This window comes from Rhinopithecus bieti, unplaced genomic scaffold (genome assembly GCF_001698545.2).
Source record: "Rhinopithecus bieti isolate Rb0 unplaced genomic scaffold, ASM169854v2 scaffold_6876, whole genome shotgun sequence".
Lineage (NCBI taxonomy): Eukaryota > Metazoa > Chordata > Mammalia > Primates > Cercopithecidae > Rhinopithecus > Rhinopithecus bieti.
Window position 1 is genome coordinate 1,085,941 of NW_016805229.1, and position 19,475 is coordinate 1,105,415.

The 19,475-nt window shown below is 49.5% G+C and overlaps 1 protein-coding gene across 3 annotated transcripts in view; it reads right to left on the minus strand.

The window, feature by feature from the left end:
* ABCC1 (ATP binding cassette subfamily C member 1 (ABCC1 blood group)) overlaps positions 1-19,475 on the minus strand; it is a 195,477-nt gene that overhangs the window by 26,774 nt on the left and 149,228 nt on the right. For all 3 annotated transcript variants that reach the window (XM_017871711.1, XM_017871712.1, XM_017871713.1), the window contains 4 exons: positions 12,672-12,762; positions 9,884-10,019; positions 5,193-5,400; positions 1,649-1,959 (listed from right to left, as the gene is read on the minus strand). In XM_017871711.1, coding sequence (XP_017727200.1) covers positions 1,649-1,959; positions 5,193-5,400; positions 9,884-10,019; positions 12,672-12,762 — 746 coding nt within the window. The remainder of the gene's footprint in view (positions 1-1,648; positions 1,960-5,192; positions 5,401-9,883; positions 10,020-12,671; positions 12,763-19,475) is intronic.

The window sequence follows — 19,475 nt, forward strand, 5'->3', positions numbered from 1 at the left end:
ATCCCAGCTACTTGGGAGGCTGAGGCAAGAGAATCGCTTGAACATGGGAGGTAGATGTTGCAGTGAGCCAAGATTCCATCACTGCACTCCAGCCTGGAGGACAGAGCTAGACTCTGTCTCAAAAAAATAATAATAATAATAAAAATAACGCCTCTAAAGTGCAGGAGTAGTGATACTGGCATATTGTTATCATTGTTCTATTTTATTATAAATTACTGCTATTAATCTTTTATTATGCCAAATTTACAAATGAAACTTTATCATAGGCATGTATGTACAGAAAAAAAACAGTATATGTAGAATTCAATACTATCTGCGGTTTCAGGCATCCATTAGGAGGGGTCTTAGAATGTGTGCCTGCAGATAAGGGAGTAGTGCTGGCCTGCAGATAAGGGAGTAGTGCTGATTCAGCACCCATATGCTCCCTTGCCCTACTTTCCCTTCCTTGGTCTTGCTGATTGAAATATAGATATAATGGCTGGAGCTCCAGCAGCAACCTTGGACCATGAGGCCAACTTAAGAATGGAAGGCTTGTATAAATATGGTAAGATTATTAAAATGTTTAAATAAAAGCAGGTATCTGGGATATTTAACTCATGAAGCTGCCATACCAGCCCTGAACAGCCTACCTCTAAATTTCTATTATGACAGAGAAAAAGAAACATCTGTCTTATTTAAGCTGCTATTATTCATGTTTTTTCTTTAGTTCCTGTCTCCTGCAGGAGGCTTAGGAACTAAAGAATTTTTTGTTTTGTTTTGTTTTTGTTTTTGTTTTTTTTTGAGACGGAGTCTCGCTCTGTCACCCAGGCTGGAGTGCAGTGGCCAGATCTCAGCTCACTGCAAGCTCCGCCTCCCGGGTTCACGCCATTCTCCTGCCTCAGCCTCCCGAGTAGCTGGGACTACAGGCACCACCACCTCGCCCGGCTACTTTTTTGTATTTTTAGTAGAGACGGGGTTTCACCGTGTTAGCCAGCATGGTCTCGATCTCCTGACCTTGTGATCCGCCTGTCTCGGCCTCCCAAAGTGCTGGGATTACAGGCTTGAGCCACCGCGCCCGGCCGGAACTAAAGAATTTTATACTTGAAGAAATTTTAGGCTGGGCGCATGGCTCACACCTGTAATCCCAACACTTTGGGAGGTCGACGTGGGCAGATCACCTGAGGTCAGGAGTTTGAGACCAGCCTGGCCAACATAGGTGAAAGCCCGTCTCTACCAAAAATACAAAAATTACCCGGCCGTGGTGGTGCGCGCCTGTTAACTCGGGAGGCTGAAGCAGGGGAATCACTTGAACTGGGAGGTGGAGGTTGCAGTAAGCCAAGATTGTGCCACTGCACTCCAGCCTGGGAGACAGAGCAAGACTCTGTCTCAAAAAAAAAAAAAAAAAGAAATTTTAATAATGAAGTTATCTTTATAGCGATAGGTTTTGTTTCCTTTTGAACTGACAGGTGGAAAATAAAACTTAGGAAAAAAGTGCATTTTGTTATTGTGAGCAAAAAAACAATTTAGGTATTCAAAACTGACAAAAACAAATGTACATGCTTCAAAAGCACCACACTGAGGACACGGTGAGATAAAACGAGGCTTTAGGTAACACTGGTGTATAAGGCACAGTAGGGCTTGTCCTGAACACTAAGACTTCACCCCTTACCTGGACGAAGAAGTAGATGAGGCCGAGGGGCGGGATGATGATCGCGGCGATGGGCGTGGCCAGCAGGATAACGATGCAGGCACCGATGACGTTGAACAGTGAACCCATGAACATCTTGATGACCTCCGGGATCATGGAGTCCACCGTGTCCAGCTCCTTGGAGAAGCGATTCACCAGGTTCCCACTGGGCGTCCGCTCAAAGAAGCTCATGGGTGACCGGAGGATGCTGTGCAGCAGGTCCATGTGCAGATAGCGGGAAGCTAAGATGCCCCCGATGGACACGGCCATGGAGTAGCCAAACACGGCGATCCCTGCAGACACTTGGAGTTAAACTCCACAATGCGGAGGGGGAGCTGACCAGGCACTGCAGGGAGGAGCGGCCATGCGGACAAGGCAGGCCTGGACTCCCAACTTCTAACAATGATAATAATGAGGAACCACGCATGGTGGCTCACACCTGTAATCCCAGCACTTTGGGAGGCCAAGGCGGGTGGATCACTTGAGGTCAAGAGATTGAGACCAACCTGGCTGAAACAGTGAAACCCCATCTCTACTAAAAATACAAAAATTAACCAGGCATGGTGGCAGGCGCCTGTAATCCCAGCTACACAGGAGGATGAGGCAAGGGAATCGCTTGAATCTAGGAGGTGGAGGTTGCAGTGACCCGAGACTGCGTCACTCCACTCCAACATGGGCGACACAGTGAGACTCCATCTCAAAAATAAATAAATAAATAAATAAATAAATAAATAAATAAATAAAAATAATAATAATGATGATGGTGGTGGTGGTGGTAGTGGCTATTATTCAGAGGGTACTGCCTATGTGCTATGCACTGTGCTGGGTTTTACATGTAACTAATTTTTATGATGACTCCGAATAACTTCTATGACTACCCAATTTACAGATAAGAAAACTGAAGTCCAGATAGGTGAATGCCTTTGCCCTTAGTATACTGTGCCTATCAGAAGCAGAAGTGGGATATTAATCCAGACAGCCTGCTCTTAATCCACACGCCATATTCCTCTAGACCAGGGGTTCCCAACCCTGGGGCCACAGATTGGCAGCAGTCCATGACCTGTCAGGAACCAGGCCCCACAGCAGGAGGCGAGTGGTGGGCAAGTGAGCTGGTATCACCACCTGAGCTCTGTCTCCTGTGAGCTCAGTGGTGGCATTAGATCCTCCTAGTAGCGCAAACCCTACTGTGACCTGCGCATTCAAGGGACCTAGGTTGTGGGCTTCTTATGATAATCTAAGTAATGCCTGATGATCTAAGGTAGAACAGTTTCATCCCGAAATCATCCCCTACCCTTTCCATGAAACCAGTCCCTAGTGCCAAAAAAGGCTGGGGATCGCTGCTTTTGAACAGTGTTATCTAAGATGATTTTCTGAAATGATGGAAATGATGGCTACTGAGCACTTGAAACCTGTCTAGTCTCATTGAATAAATCTTTACTTTTATTTTTCTTTTGAGAGGGGGTCTCTCTAATCCTGTCACCCAGGGTGGAGTGCAGGGCTGTGATCATGGCTCACAGAAGCCTCGACCTCCTGGGCTCAAGCAATCCTCCCACCTCAGCCTCCCGAGTAGCAGGGACTACAGGCATGGGCCACCATGCCCAGCAAATTTTTGTACTTTTGTAGAGACAGGGTTTTGCCATGTTGCCCAGGCTGGTCTTGAACCCCTGGACTATGCGATCCACCCGCCTTGGCATTCCAAAGTGCTGGGATTACAGGCGTGAGTTATTGCCCCTGGCCTTTATTTAATTTTAACAATTGAAATTAAAATAGCCACCTGTGTCTTGCAACTACTGCATCAGACAGCACAGCTCTGGAACAGACATTGTTGCTGTGTGAGTTCAGGTAATACCACAGCCTCTCTGTTCTCTATCTTCCCTCAATTATAATTTGTAGGCCACAGTCCTTTCCACTAATGGCAAGGAAAGGGGAGGGTAGGGATTGAGAGAGTCAAGGAATCCATGTGTGCTCTGCTATCAGCAGGTCTTCCCAAAGCCGCCTCCTGGAGATCCTGAGACACTGGTGGTTCTCTCAAACAACGCACAGGAGGCCAGTGCGCGTTCCAGAGCAGCAACAGAGGCTTCTGTCTCGGCCTCTTTATAGGAAGACACCCAATAGGCAGGGGCTCAAGTGACAGGCTCTGTAGCCAATGCTGCCAAATCCCATCTCTGCCACTTACCAGCTATGAGACCTCCTATAGGTCACTGAATCTCAGTTTCCTCATCTGTACAATCGGACAATGACGCTAACCTCAGAGCACTGTGAAATGTAAAGTCCCCATCTGGCAATGTGCCTGGCATACAGGAAGTGCTCAAATGTGTCAAGACTATCCATTTACTGTGAATATATCATATGGACCATTCATGTGTATTTGCAAACATAGCTCACATACTGCATAGCACAGTGGATAACAGCGTGAGCTCCTGAGCCAGACTGCCTTGTTCAATGCCAATGCTGCCATGTATTAGCTGTGTGGCTTTTGGCAACTCACTCAACCTCTCTGGGCCTCAATTTCTGTGTCTCCAAAATGGGGGAAATATTAACTCCTACCTCACAGGACTGCTGCAGGGATAAAATAAGTTACAACACATGGAAGTGTTTAGAACACAGCCAAGCACCGAGTAAATGCTCCGTAAATGCCAGCTGTTATTACCAACGCTGCTGCATTTGAGGACTCCCATAGAACCACACAGACCTGTATAGAGCAGGGTTTTTTGTTTGTTTGTTTTTTGAGACAGGGTCTTGCTCTGTCACCCAGGCTGGAGTGCAGTGGTGCAATCACAGGTCGAACTGTAGGCTCAAACTCCTGGGCTCAAGCAATCTTCCGACCTCAGCTGCCCAAGTAGCTGAGACTACAGACACATACCACCACGTGCACCTGTAGTTTATTTTATTTACCTATTTTTTTACTTATCTATTTTTTCTAGAGACAGGGTCTCACTATGTTGCCCAGGCTGGTCTCAAACATCTGGCCTCAAGCAATCCTCTGACTTCAGCCTCCCAAAGTGTGGGATTACAGGTGTGAGCCACCATGCCTGGCCAACAGCAGGGTTTCTCAATCTTGTGACAACCAAAAGCATCTTCAGATATTGTCAAACATCCCTGGGGGACAACAGTGCCCATAATTGGGAATTACTAGTATGAGCCAATTTCTGCCCTCGCTCAACAGGCAAAAGTCCACAAATGAGACCTCACAGAAGCTCTGTCACCCTTACAAAGCAAATAGGATCAAGGGGGTCCTTCCCAACCCACAGTGCTTCCAGTGGCCTCTGTTCTCAACTGTCCTCATCTGTAAAATGGGCACACTGGAGCACTCCTCCCATCTACCACCAAGGCCCATATGAACAAAGCACTCAAACACTGACTCTAAAATGTATGAGTGTCTACTGGCTGACAGCTACTGTTCCTTTGGGTTTGGCTTGGTTTGGGGTCGCACAAAACCCTGAGGACTCTAAGGATCCATTTCTGTAATTAGACAAAGCCACAACAGGGGCCCAAATCGGGCAGGGTGGGAGACAGTGGCACTCACCTTGCGAAATGCCCAGGGCTCCATAGACGCTCAGCCGGACCTTCGTGTGCTCCTGGGTCCCGTTGACTATGGGGTCATCAGTCCAGAGGCTGAGCCAATAGTTGGAAGACAGCGCGGCCACATGGTTACATATGAAAAGGAAGATGCTGAGAAAGGAGATGAAGAGTCCGATGGCCTTCATGTAGTCCCAGTACACGGAAAGTTTGACCTGGAGACCATGGGAGATAAGGCAACTTAGCACATGCACGCACCCAGCCCCAGCCCCACAAGGTCAGGGACTTCACCAGCACTGTGTCCCCCAGCTGCCTGTCTTTGCTCCTACCTAGAACACCCTCCCCTTTAGCTATTTGACAAAGTCAGCAGTAAACAAAGTCGAGGGCCAGGCGCCCTGGCTCACACGTGTAATCCCAACACTTTGGGAGGCTGAGGGGGGCAGATCAACTGAGGTAGAGAGTTTGAGACCAGTCTGGCCAATATGGCAAAACCCCGCCTCTACTGAAAATATAAAAAATTAGCCGGGTGTGGTGGTGGGCACCTGTCATCCCAGCTAATTGGGAGGCTGAGGCAGGAGAATTGCTTGAACCCAGGAGGCAGAGGTTGCATCAGTGAGCCAAGATTGCCCCACTGCATTCCAGCCGGAGTGACAGAGTGAGACTCCAGCTCAAAAGAAAAAAAAAAAAAAAAAAAATAGGGTCTCTGCCCTCACACATGGAGCTTCCAGTCGCGTGGTGAGATAGGCTCCCATCAAATCATCCCATATAAATGCATCATCACTGAGAAGGGCCGTAAACGGCGCACAATTCCACGTGAGTATAAAATTGGACATCCTGACCTAATGCCGTCTAGAGAGGTATGGGGGGAGGTTTCTTCAAGGAAGTGACATCGAAGAGTTAAACCAAGGCCAGGTGCAGTGGCTCACGCCTGTAATCCCAGCACTTCTGGAGGCCGAGGCAGGTGGATCACCTGAGGTCAGGAGTTTGAGACCAGCCTGGCCAACATGACGAAATCCCTCCCCTACTAAAATACAAAAACTAGCCGGGCCTATTGGCAGGCACATGTACACTCGGGAGGCTGAGGCAGGAGAATCGCTTGAGCTTGGGAGGCGGAGGTTGCAGTGAGCCGAGATTGAGCCACGGCACTCCAGCCTGGGCGACACAGAGAGACTCTGTCTCGAAAAAATAAAAACAATAAAGGGTATTAGCTGGGCAAGGTGGCTCATGCCTGTAATCCCAGCACTTTGGAAGGCTGAGGCCGGTGGATCACCTGAGGTCAGGAGTCTGAGACCAGCCTGGCTAACATGAGGAAACCTTGTCTCTACAAAAAACATAAAAATTGGTCAGGCATGGGGCACGTGCCTGCAGTCCCAGTTACTCAGGAGAAGGCTAAGGCACAACAGTCGTTTGAACCCAGGAGGCGGAGGTTGCAGTGAGCCAAAATTGCGGCACTGCACACCAGCCTGGGTGACAGAGGGAGACACTGCCTCCAGGAAAAAAAAAAAAAAAGGAGTTAAACCATCTGAAAACGGAACCAGCACATGCAAAGCCCTGAGGTAGGAGGGAACACAGCACATCTGGGGAACTGAGAGAAGGCACTGGTGGCTGGAGCCAGGAGATCATGGAGCAGCAACAAACAAGAGGTTGAAGAAACCGGTTGCAGTCAGACCACACATGGCATGGGAGACTCGGGTCATGATTCCAACTTTCATGCCAAGACTGACAGAAAGCAGAAGCCACCAATGAGCTTTAAGCAATGTGTGACATGTTGCCTGGCAACCAAGGCCAAGTGTCACCTCCACACCACAACTGGGCCAGTCTCCCCCAGTTCCTTCCCCTCTGAGCACAGAACATCGTCTCACCCATCTTCCCAGTGCCCAGCTTGCTCCGGAAGGCAAATGTGGGAGTTTCTTTCCCTCCTACATTCCCTGTGGTGCCCAGCACGGGTCTAAACAAATCAGTCTAGCCTCCTGACATGACAGACAGGGCACTCTGCTTTAGGCCAGCCCTTGCCTAAACCACCTGGCTTGGTTTCAAGAAATTCCAGCGATCTTTACCCATGTCTGTGCTGTCATTTCAAGCTTTTCATGCTGAATTTTGGGTCGTAAAAATCATCTGGAAACTGGGCGCGGTGGCTCACACCTATAATGCCAGCACTTTGGGAGGCCAAGGCAGGAGAATCACTTGAGCCCAGAAGTTCGAGACCAGGCTGGGAAACACAGTAGGAGCCTGTCTCCACAAAAAATTTTAAAATTAGCTACGTGTGGTGGTCCACGCCTATAGTCCCAGGTACTCAGGAAGCTGACCTAGGAGGATCTCGTGAACCCAGAAGCTTAAGGCTGCAGTCAGCACTGGTCACACCACTGCACCCCAGCCCGAGCGACACAGTGAGGCCCTGCCCCCCACCAGAAAAAAAAAACAAAAATCATCTGACCCTACGGTCAGATGAAAGATAACAGGTCTGGTGTCTAACTGATTGCTTCCTTTTGAGTTTTCAAGTTTCCATTCTGGAAAATGAAATATGTGGGTGAGGAGACAGGTCATAATTAAGAACGTGTTTACCTCACCACTCATCATATGCAGCCAAGCTGCTGCCGTCCCTGAAATAAGCCTGCAGAGTTCGGGAACCTCTTTCTCATGAGCAGTGAAATGTGGTGGGCTCAGGGGTCACAAATGACAAGTGTGTGGCCAGGTGTGGTGGCTCACATCTGTAATCCCAGTACTTTGGGAAGCAGGCAAGTCACTTGAGCCCAGGAGTTCAAGACCAGCCTGGGCAACAGGGTGAAACCTCATCTCTACAAAAAATAAAGAAAATGAGTCAAGCGTGGTGGTGCACATATGTAGTCCCAGCTACTTGGGAGGCTGAGGTGGGAGAATCACTTCAATCTGGGAAGTGGAGGCTGCGGTGAGCCATGATTGTGCCACTGCACTCCATCCTGGGTGACAGAGTCAGACCCTGTCTCAGAAAAAAAAAAAAAGAAAACAAATTAAAAAAACAAAAAAAAAGGCCAGGCACAGTGGCTCACGCCTGTAATCCCAGCACCAGCATTTTGGGAGGCTGAGGCGGGTGGATCACGAGGTCAGAAGTTTGAGACCAGCCTGGCCAACATAGTGAAACCCCATCTCTACCAAAAATACAAAAATTAGCTGGGCATAGTGGCGCATGCCTGTAGTCCCAGTTACTAGGGAGGCTGCGGCAGGAGCATCACTTGAACCCGGGAGGCGGAGGTTGCAGTGAGCTCAGATTGCGTCATGGCACTCCAGCGTCTCAAATTAAAAAAAAAACAAAGAAATGATGAGCGTGTTGTGCCTGGCTCCACTCTTGGTCCAACTTTGACAAGTTACAGGCCCCCTGGCTTTGGTGTTCCCTGAATATAAAATCGGAGTTAAGTGAGGATTAAATGGGCCTGGCATCTCTGGCCCTTCCTTCCCATGTCCTGTGATTTGGGGTAATTTCTTTGGCTTCCTGGAAGGTCCCTAAGGGTAAGGTGGGAGGGGACACCACAGTCACCTCTGCCCCTTGTTATGGTCCTGACTGTGATGACAAGTTAAGAAGCCAGGAACAGAGAGTCCTGGGAAGTTCTGGACACATCTGGGTGGATCTAAGAAAAGGTGCCCCAATCTCACTCCCCACTACCACCTTTCATGGGTTTTCTGTTTTCTTTATCTGCATGCTTATGTTTTACCTACTTTAAAATTCAATTCCCTGTGTGTTTTTTTTGTTGTTGTTGTTTTGTTTTTTAAACATAACCACATTTATTTTTAAAAATAAACTGGAGCACCACCACCACAAATGGAGAATTATTAACATTTGCCCAAAATAGACGATCTTTAAAAACAATAAAAGAGGAGCTCAAAACCCGGTCTCCTTGTTACAAAGAGAGGCTAGTGGTTGTTAGGTACTGAAGGCAGGGTAGGACCCAACTGAGACTTTCTCAGGGACGTAGTCATTAGGACCAAATGAGAAATGAAAAATAAGCAGGGTGCAGTGCTCACGCCTCTAATCCCAGCACTTGGGGAGGCCAAGGTGGGTGGATCACCTGAGGTCAGGAGTTCAAGGCCGGCCGGACCAATATGGTGAAACCCTGTCCCTACTAAAAACACAAAAATTAGCTGGGCGGGGTAGCGAGTGTTTATAATCCCAGCTACTCAGGAGGCTGAGGCAGGAAAATTGCTTGAACCCAGGAGGCGGAGGTTGTAGTGAGCCGAGATCACACCACTGCACTCCAGCCATGGCGACAGAGTGAGACTCCGTCTCAAAAAAAAGAAAAAGAAAAAAAAAAAAAAAGAAATGAAACAAATATTCATCTGTCATTTAATGTGTCTGTGCACAACCGGAAACCATCTCATGTACAACTGAACCCCACATTGCAGGAAGCCCTGATTTAAAGCATCCAGCTTGCCCCTAGCTAATGAGACTCCCTGAGCTGCTCAGGCAGTCAGTAGAGCAGAGACTACAAGTACCAACCCTGGAGTCTGCCAGGGTTCAAATCCCAGTTCTGCCACTGACCAGCGGTGACCTTGGGTCAGTCACTTAGCCTCTCCGGCCTCAGTTTCTGGTGCTGTAAACAGTACCTTCAGAGGTGTGTTGTGATGGACACGTGAGTGCACACAGACAAGGCACTTTGCACAGTGCCAGTGCACAGCGGGCGCTCTGTAAACTCCAGCCACCATCATCATTTAAGGAGCGAATCTCACCTGCCCTGTCTGCGCCTTGTCAGCCTCCATCAGCTTCCACGTTTCCTCCTTCTTGGCCCCATCTTTCTGCAGTTCCGCGGTGCTGTTGTGTTGCCTGCTGACGTCCCCGCTATAGGAGGAGGAGCTGCTGAGCTGTCTGGAGAAGCAAAGCACAGGGGTGTCAACTGCACGGATGCCTCGGGCAGGGTTGGAGGGCTCCCTGCTGGGGCTGCTATTGTGGGTCTGAACCATGGCATAACAGACGGAGTGTTTCCACATGCACACATGTAAACATATATATGAACACATGCACATGTGCACCCCACTCCACCATGTCGTTCCCCGGGGTTCCAGGTCCCCAGAGAAAGGCAGTGTCTCAGGCAGGAACGAGACCTGTGGGAAACGCAATCTGTGATGATCTCTGGGAGGCTGCAAAACGCCCATGACCGCTGACATGCAAAAAGTGCGTGCTTGCCTTTTCTTTTTTTTTTTTTGAGATCAATTCTAATTGATCTCAAACAAACAAACAAACAAACTACCAATAAAAGATAAAACAGAAAGGGCGCATCATAGATCATTTTCAAACATGAAAAGATTCAAAATGTAACACGTGATGAAAAACACAGAGCAAAGTACCCAGCGAGTTCAATTTTCTAGTTTTACAAACGTGGCGGGGGTTGGGGAGGGAACTTGCCCTGGCTGCTCCTTCACGGAAGCGTGTTACTCAGAAAGTACTATTCGGCCAGGTGCAGTGGCTCACACCTGTAATCCCTGCACTTTGGGAGGCCAAGGCGGGCAGATCACTTGAGGCCAGGAGTTCAAGACTAGCCTGGCCAACATGGTGAAACCCCGTCTCTACTAAAAATACAAAAAGTAGCCGGGCATGGTGGCACGTGCCTGTAGTCCCAGCTACTCAGGACACTGAGGCAGGAGAATCGCTTGAATCCCAGAGACAGAAGTTGCAGTGAGCCATGATTGCGCCACTGCACTCCAGCCTCAGCAACAGAGTAAGACTCTATCTCAAATTAAAAAAAAAAAAAAAAAAAAAAGCACTTTTGCACATCGGGGTCATCAGCTTTATGCAGACCCCCAGAGATGATCACAGATTGCACTGCCCCCAGTTTAGTGTTCAGTGGCTGAGATTGTGCCAGTGCACACTGTACTCTAGCCTGGGTGACAGAAGGAGACTCCATGTCAAAAAAAAGAAAGAAAGAAAGAAATTATGGAGGCCATGCAAAACACAGCTGTGGCTCATGGCCATGGAAATTTCTATACTTTCCTCTACCTACTTATCTCCTGCACAAGATTACAAGCTACCTGAGGTCAGGAGCCCCATGTGAGTCATCCCTGCACCCCCAGAACTGTGTTCCCTGAAAATACTTCCTGAAGGCTGAATAAACCTCCAGCACCTCCCCTCTCTGAACTAGGGTCTGGGGGTGGGTAACCTTTCCGTACCCATGAGATCTGTGCAACGGTCTCTGGTTAAGGCCAAGTGAGGTGGAAGCGGCCCTCAAATCCAAAAGCAAGAGTGAGTTTTCAAGGAGCAGAGGGAAGAATCAGAACCAACTCTGGATGGAATCTAGAATTCATATGAGGAGCTGGGGCTTCCTGCTTCATGACATAGTACTTCACAAGTCACACACCTTGGACAGAAAATCTTATATCCTTCTACACTCATGCACTGTCTGGAGCCTCCCACTAGAATTTAGGCTGTGTAAGATGATAACAATGGCAAAAGGGACATCTACCAGGTGTTTGTCTGTTCCAGGCACAGTGCAAGGCCGCACCGTCTTTGCTCTCTCCTGACCCCTATAGCAACTGCAGGTCCGCGATCCTTTCTCAAATCTCTGGGGTCAGGTATGTTTAGTTTCTGACTTTGTCAATTTTTGTTGTTGCTGTTGGTTTGCTGTTTTCTGGGGTTTTTTGTGTGTTTGTGTTCGTTTTTTGAGACGGAGTTTCATTCTGTCACCCAGGCTGCAGTGCCATGGTGCGATCTCGGCTCACTGCAACCTCCACCTCCTGGGTTCAAGTGATTCTCATGCCTCAGCCTCCCGAGTAGCTGAGACTACAGGCATGCACCACCAAGCATGGCTAAATTTTTTATCTTTAGTAGAGACAGGGTTTCATCATGTTGGCCAAACTGGTCTTGGACTCCTGTCCTCAGGTGATCCGCCCACCTCAGCCTCCCAAAGTGCTGGGATTATAGGCGTAAGCCACCATGCCTGGCCAACTTAGCCAATTTTTAAAAACTAGTATGGTTAACATACTGCATAGGGTATAAATCCCTGAGGATCTAAGGAAACCCTCTATAATCAAACACAAGCATACTTCCTTTTTTGTAGAGATGGGGTCTTGCTGTGTTGCCCAGTGTGGTCTCAAACTCCTGGTCTCAAGTGATCCTTCTGCCTCAACCTCCCAAAATGCTGAGATTACAAGCATGAGCCACCACACCTGGCCTTGAGACAGTTTTAAATCGAATGCTGCTTCATAAAGCCTGAACCTTCCAGGCCCCACCAAGGGATCTGAGCAAAGACCCACACCATGTAGGGAACATGAGTGTCAGAAGCATGGACAGATGGTTAAATCATGAGGCATGGGTGACTCGTGCCACCTGGCAAGAAGAGTGCCACATTCCTTCTTTGGGCCTCTGTGCTCTGAAAAGCAAGGTCTTTGGAGGATTTGGGAGGGGAGGCAGAAAGACCAGGCCTTCCAGGACCCCAGGGGGCCGAGGCCTTTCTTTTGTCCCTCCACTTGTCCTCCTGCTGACAGGCCAGGGTCCTCGGGTTGGGGCCACCCTCCCCGCTCTTACCTCTGCAGTTGCTTCCCTGCACTGTCCGTCACCAGCATGCCATTCTCCATTTGCTTTGCTTCCTTCCCTGGACCACTGATGCCCGTGACCCCTGGCAGAAAAGAGACAAAGGGGGTAAGTGGGGTTAATAAGCCAGATGCTAAAACCAAGGGCAAGAAAAACCAGCCAGTACAGGGAGGAGACAGCAGAGCACCTGGCCGCCAGGACGATGGGAAATAGGAGACCTGCTCTGCAGAGGCCACGGACAGGCTGTCTGGTTGTGGGGCAGGTGGTATCTGGAGTTCAGTCCCTCGGGGCAGGGACAGTGCTTCGCAACTATGCAGAGAGCTCCATCCACTGAGGGACCTGGGCCTGAGCCAGCATCCTGTGACAGCAGCAATGGGTAAAACGCAGCCCAGAAAACAGTAGCTCTGCTGTGTTAAACTCACTTCCTAGGACCAGGATGCAAGGAACTACACGAGGGAAAGGGCATAGCCCCCTGATTCCCAAGCACTGCAAGAAGAGGTGATACTCAAAACAGACAACCAATTTGACAAGGGCATCAGCCAACAGGCAGAGGCCCAGAGACCCCTGTAGTGCCAGGAGTTAACCCTTCAGTTCCCAGACCACAGAGAGGTCCCAAGAGTTCAGGGTAAAAGGTACCTGGGGCAGTGGCTGTCTCCACAGTAATAAGAAAATATTTAGGCCGGGCGCGGTGGCTCAAGCCTGTAATCCCAGCACTTTGGGAGGCCGAGACGGGCGGATCACGAGGTCAGGAGATCGAGACCATCCTGGCTAACACGGTGAAACCCCGTCTCTAATAAAAAATACAAAAAACTAGCTGGGCGAGGTGGCGGGCGCCTGTAGTCCCAGCTACTCGGGAGGCTGAGACAGGAGAATGGCGGGAACCCGGGAGGTGGAGCTTGCAGTGAGCTGAGATCCAGCCACTGCACTCCAGCCTGGGCGACAGAGCAAGACTCCGTCTCAAAAAAAAAAAAAGAAAAAGAAAAAGAAAATATTTAACATTTGAACAACTGGGGAACCGAGTTCTGTCAACAACCAGGTGAGCTTCAAAGTGGACCCTTCCCTGGTTGAGTCTTCAGATGAGACCCCAGCCCTGGCAGATGCCTTGGTTGCAGGCTCAGGAAGGACATTGATAAGGACACCAAGGGACACGGCAGCTGGATATCTGCCCTGATCCCAGGAAGAATCCACCTGGCATCAATAATCATCACCAGAACATCAACAATGACAATGACAGTCAACATTTATCAAGGGCACTCAGGCATCATGCTGTGTCAAAACAGATCATACCTCTTTCCCGGTTCACAATAACTCAGTGATGATGATGACTACTGCCCCTACTCTGCACTGACTGCCTCATTCTTTGGTGCCAGGAGAGAAAGCAGCACAATGTAAGGCATGAAAGGGCTGACCCAGAAAAGGTGGGAGAGGAACCAGGACAGAAGATACAAAAGGGATAAATATGCAGCCAGCATCACGGTCAGGGTGACCCTGGGAACATGCTAGGGTGACCCTGGGAACATACTCAGGTGACACAAATAAAAGCAGACCTAAAAAATGCAAAGTCTCGCAGAAACGGCTACGCCTGGAGACACAGACACACCTGGAAGGGAAGAGGGGGCTGCAGATCATTCCTGGACTCAGGGAGGCGCTCCATGCCAGGGATTCTCAGTCTTGGTTGTGAATGAGTCACAGGGGGCTTTGTAAGTGAGCAGGTGGCGGTCGGGCACGGTGGCTCACACCTGTAATCCCAGCACTTTTGAGGACGAGGCAGGCAGATCACTTGAGGCCAGGAGTTTGAGACCAGCCTGGACAACATGGAAAAACCCCATCTCTATTCTAAAAATACAAAAATTAGCTGGGTGTGGTGGTGCGCACCTGTAATCCCAGCTACTTGGGAGGCTGAGGCACTAGAATTGCTTGAACCCAGGAGGCAGAGGTTGCAGTGAGCTCAGATCGTGCCACTGCACTCCAGCCTGGGTGACAGAGCAAGACTCTGTCTCAAAAATAAAAATAAAAAATAAAATAAAAATAAAAAATCTAACAAACATTCATAAAAGAAAAAAAAAATTAAAAAATGAGCAGGTGCCCTTGTGTCTAGCCCACTCCCTGCGGTGATTCTGAATTAGAGCACGCTCCGTTAACTGATGTGTGGGAAGTGCTCTCTCATTTCCTGGCTGTACGCCTTGGGGAAATGATAAACCTCTCTGAGCCTCATCTTCCACATCTGCAAAACAGGAACAGCAGCAGACCCAACCCTCATTTGCAAGGGGATGAAACGAGATCGCACGCAGGGCCTCATGCGTGTGTTCAGTGTTGGCACGGCGAGTGTTCAGTGATGGCAACCCCTTAAACACGTTTTCCAGAGAACTACAGGCATAGCCAGGAACTGAGAACCTCTGCTTTAAACATTCCCTTTAATGTCAGCATCTGTTTTGTTTTGTCTAAACTAACTAAACACTAAATTAAGAAAACAAACAAACAAAGCACAAATAGCCACATCACCCAGGAAGGAAGAGTGACACCAAGCAGGACTTCCCATGCGGCCAGTTCTCACACACATGTGTAACACTGGGAACCGGCCAGGCCCTTAACCATCTTTCTCTGTGCAGGAATGTGAATGTTCCAGAACACTCCTAGGGACCTCCATCTGGAGGTTGCATGCCAAAGAGAGCCCCCTCCTCCTACCAGCAGCCTCAGGCCACCCTCCTGTACGTCTCAGCCTTCACTTCTCCTGTTCCTCACTGAGTGCAGCCACCAGGGTCAGTTGCGAGCTTCAGCAGGCACGCAGTGCTCGCTAAGGTTGCAGTGGGGCCTACTAAGGCTGTCTCACCCTCTCAACCCACCAATTAGCCCACAGGTTGAACTGCGCAGCTGGAAAATTTCACTTTGCATGGGGTAGGACCGAGCCCCTAAGAGGAGGAATCTGAACATCAGTTAGTCCACCATCCTGTCAGCCTTTGTTTTTTTTTTCTTGTCTTGAGACAAGGTCTTCTCTGTCGCCCAGGCTGGAGTGCAGTGGTGCGATCTTGGCTCACTACAACCTTTGCCTCTTGGGTTCAATTGATCCTACCACCTCGGTCTCCCAGGAAACTGGGATTACAGGCATGTACCACTGCGCCTGGCTAATTCTTTTGTATTTCTAGTAGAGATGGGGTTTCACCATGTTGGCCAGGCTGGTCTCAAACTCCTGACCTCAGGTGATCCATCCACCTTGGCCTTCCAGATTGCTGGGATCACAGGTGTGAGCCACTGCTCCTGGCCCCCTGTTGGCCTTTTGAAGGAATCAGCTCTCCCTCTTCCTACAGCCTTGGTGGGCCTGTCAGTCAGGGTGCCTCAGATTCCCCTAGCCAAGGTGGACACCGTCCAAGATTGCCCCATGAAAGCCCCTCTCCCAGGACTTGAACCATCATCAGTGGTCTACAAGGACCAAAGACAGTTAGTTCATCTGTCCTAGAAGAGTCTGTCTGGTCCCAGAGTCCCCATTTCCTGAGTTCTACTGGCTCGGTTCTGCCTTTGATTCATGAGTTACCCGGTATCCTTCCAGGAAACACCCTTTTTGTTTAAGATGGCCAGATTCAGCTTCTGTTGCTTTTTAAAAAAAGCCCTTGGCTGGGACCCTCAGTCACACACTGCCGAAGGCAGGAGGGACAGGTCCACTCTGGCCACTGGAATTCCACTAGGTGACACCCCTCCTCAGGGCCCTCCACCACCACCTGCTGCAGTTCCCCAACAGGCGCTGATCATGCTGCATTGTCTGGGCCCATGTGTGTCTTGACTGTGCCCCAGGATGCATGGGTGGCAGCTCACACTCAAACTGTTGCCATTTATTATCTATCCACTGTGTGCCAGGCACTTCATAAGCACGGTCCCCTCGAGGCGTGCTGGCCATGGTAACGTGACGCATGAAACAGTAAAGTTTAGCCAAGGTCACCAGTGACAATAAAGGGATCTGGGGACTCAGGCCGCATCCCCCAGTGCCAGCCTCAAAGCCAGATACGCAGTAAGTACCAAGTACCCAGTAAATGTGTGCTAAATGAACCAATGAACAACCAGGGGGGTGAAAACCCAGACATCCGAGGGCACCTCCGCAGACATGCAGCAATGGTCTCGGCCCGTCTCTGGCCTCATTCGATGAGCAGAGCCAACTCTAACCGAGGCAGTACTGACCTGCTTCCTCCTCGTCCAACACTTTGCTGCCTGAGAATTCAGAAGACCCAAGATATTGTTAAGAAGCAAAGCAAAACTCCCACCCTAAGCCCCTAACTAAATAAAGAAGGGGCTGTCTTTTCTAAAGGGGGAGGGGCAAAATGGCTGAAGGGTCTGCTCCATTTGTGCCTCAGTTTCCCCATCCCACACGTGCTGGGTGGATCTGGGACAAGCACACTGCCGAAGACCAACCCCTTTCTCCAAAGTCATAATTGTGTTGGGTTTTTGTTTGTTTAAGATGGAGTGAAACACTCTTTAGCCCAGGCTGGAGTGAAGTGGCATGATCTCGGCTCACTGCAACCTCTGCTGCCCAGGTTCAAGCAGTTCTGTAGCCTCAGCCTCCCAAGCAGCTGGGATACAGGCGCCTGCCATCACACCCGGCTAATTTTTATATTTTTAGTAGAGACGGGACTTTGCCATGTTGGCCAGGCTGGTCTCAGACTCTTGACCTCACTGATACACCCGCCTTGGCCTCCCAAAGTCCTAGGAATACAGGCATGAGCCACCACGCCTGGCCAAAGTCATAACTGTGTTTAACCATAAATAGAGCTACACAAATAATGCAGACCAACCTTCAGTCTTCACACCTGTTTTTACAGCAGGAAAGGGAAAGAAAGTATTAAGAGTAGGCAGGCCAGGCAATGACACTGGGAGGTGGCATGGGCATCAGCTCCAACCCCTTTGAGGACAGACATTGCTTATGAGAGGGGCTGGCCTCATACACAGCCAGATGCACATGTACCCAAGAGGAGAAGAGCAGGTGACTTAGCCCAGATATCACCCTGGACCCTCCCAGGCTGCGATGGGGGCTTCTTCTCTGGGATTTCCCAGGCCCTCAAGCACTCCTCCATCACTGCATTTAGCACTGTGATACTCTTAATTGTTTGGTGTTTGTCTCTCCCATCAGACTGTGAGCTCTTAAGGGCATGAAGTGGGTCTTATCCATCACTGTATTACCAGCACCTGGCACAGCAGGTGGCCAAGTGCAGTTACACAGGATGCACACTGCACAACTCAAGGTGGGGGGCACCATTCCACACAGAGGCTCATGTACCAGGTGGCCTTGTGGCACACAGCAGGCACTCTGTACACACCTGGCAGACAGATGGACAGACTGACAATTGTATGGCCAACTCAAGAAGCAGTGCTCACTTCCCATTGCCAGAGGGGCCCCTCTCACAGCCAGGACTGAGAAAGCTGGTTTCTAAAGCAGACCTGAGAGGGGTCCACTCCTGTTTTCTCCTAGTCTGAGGTATTTATGCTGCTGTGTAAACATCCAAAGCCCTCCGGCCTACCCATTGCTTATGCAGGACGTGCCTTGAACAGCTAGCGTGAGATACATCCACTCAATTATTTAACACATTTATCGAGTGTCTAACTATGTGTCAGGCTCTTTTCTTAGTCCTGGGGATGGAGAGCCAATCAAAAACCCCTCAGAGCAGCCAGGTGCGATGGCTCATGCCTGTAATCCCAGGACTTTGGGAGGCTGAGGCAGTTGGATCACTTGAGGTTCAGAGTTCGAGACCAGCCTGGCCAACATGGCAAAAAGCCATCTCTACTAAAAATACAAAAATTAGCCGGGCATTGTGGCATGCATCTGCAATCCCAGCTACTTGGGAGGGTGAGGCAGGAGAATCACTTGAACCCGGGAAGTGGAGGTTGCAGTGCGCCGAGATCACGCCACTACACTCCAGCCTGGGCGACAGAGCAAGACTCCCAAAACAAAACAAAACAAAACCCTCAGATCTTAAATTCCAAAGGAAGAGATCAACAAGAAACGAACAAGTAGATCCATAATTTACTCCAGGCAGCAATAAGTGCCACAACGAAATCAAAGCAGGGAAGAAGAGGGAAACGAAGGCTGGGGGCCAGGGTGGAGAATGCTACAAAGTAGTAAGGATTATTTCTCTCTTTTTTTTTTAAAGCAGACACAGGAAACTTGTAATTCAATGACTGTCACTGAGTTCGTGCAACTACTACGTGTTGGTTTTCAGATGCTGTCAAGCCAGGTGCTGTTTCTACCCTTGACCCACGTTAAGTGCCACCTTGAGTCTGTGTATTCCGCTGCCAGCCCTCTCACTGTTTATTCTACCAACACTGCCTTTACTCAAGAAGGTTCTGGAACTCTGCTTGGGCGAGGTCCAGCAGGCCAACCTCCCCGGAGGGAAGAATTTGACTCACAGCTTTACAGTCAACGCCTCATTTTTGACCAAAAACGGCATTCACTGACTGCCTCACCAACCTCCTCCCCTAGCCTCAGCACAGAAAGCTCTTCATCCTCAAAAGAGGAAGAAATCCGGCCTCTGAGGACAGCCAGAAGGAATGTGGGGTCTGTACGATGAACTCTCTCGGCAGCTGCTCTGTGCTGACAACCAATTTCTGTAACTTGGGGAGGTGCCTACGGCCCATGGTTAAGAAATCAAAGGTGGCAGGAGATGAGAAAACCTGTCGATATGCTCTCAATCTTGTCAAGGGAAAAGGCCTAGGAAGGAAGGACAGGTGAAAAAGATGCCATAGCTAACAGCAGCTCCCTTTCTGGGTGGTGAGGGCGGAAGGATGTTCTTTTCGGGACCTTTTGTTTTTTTTTTTTTT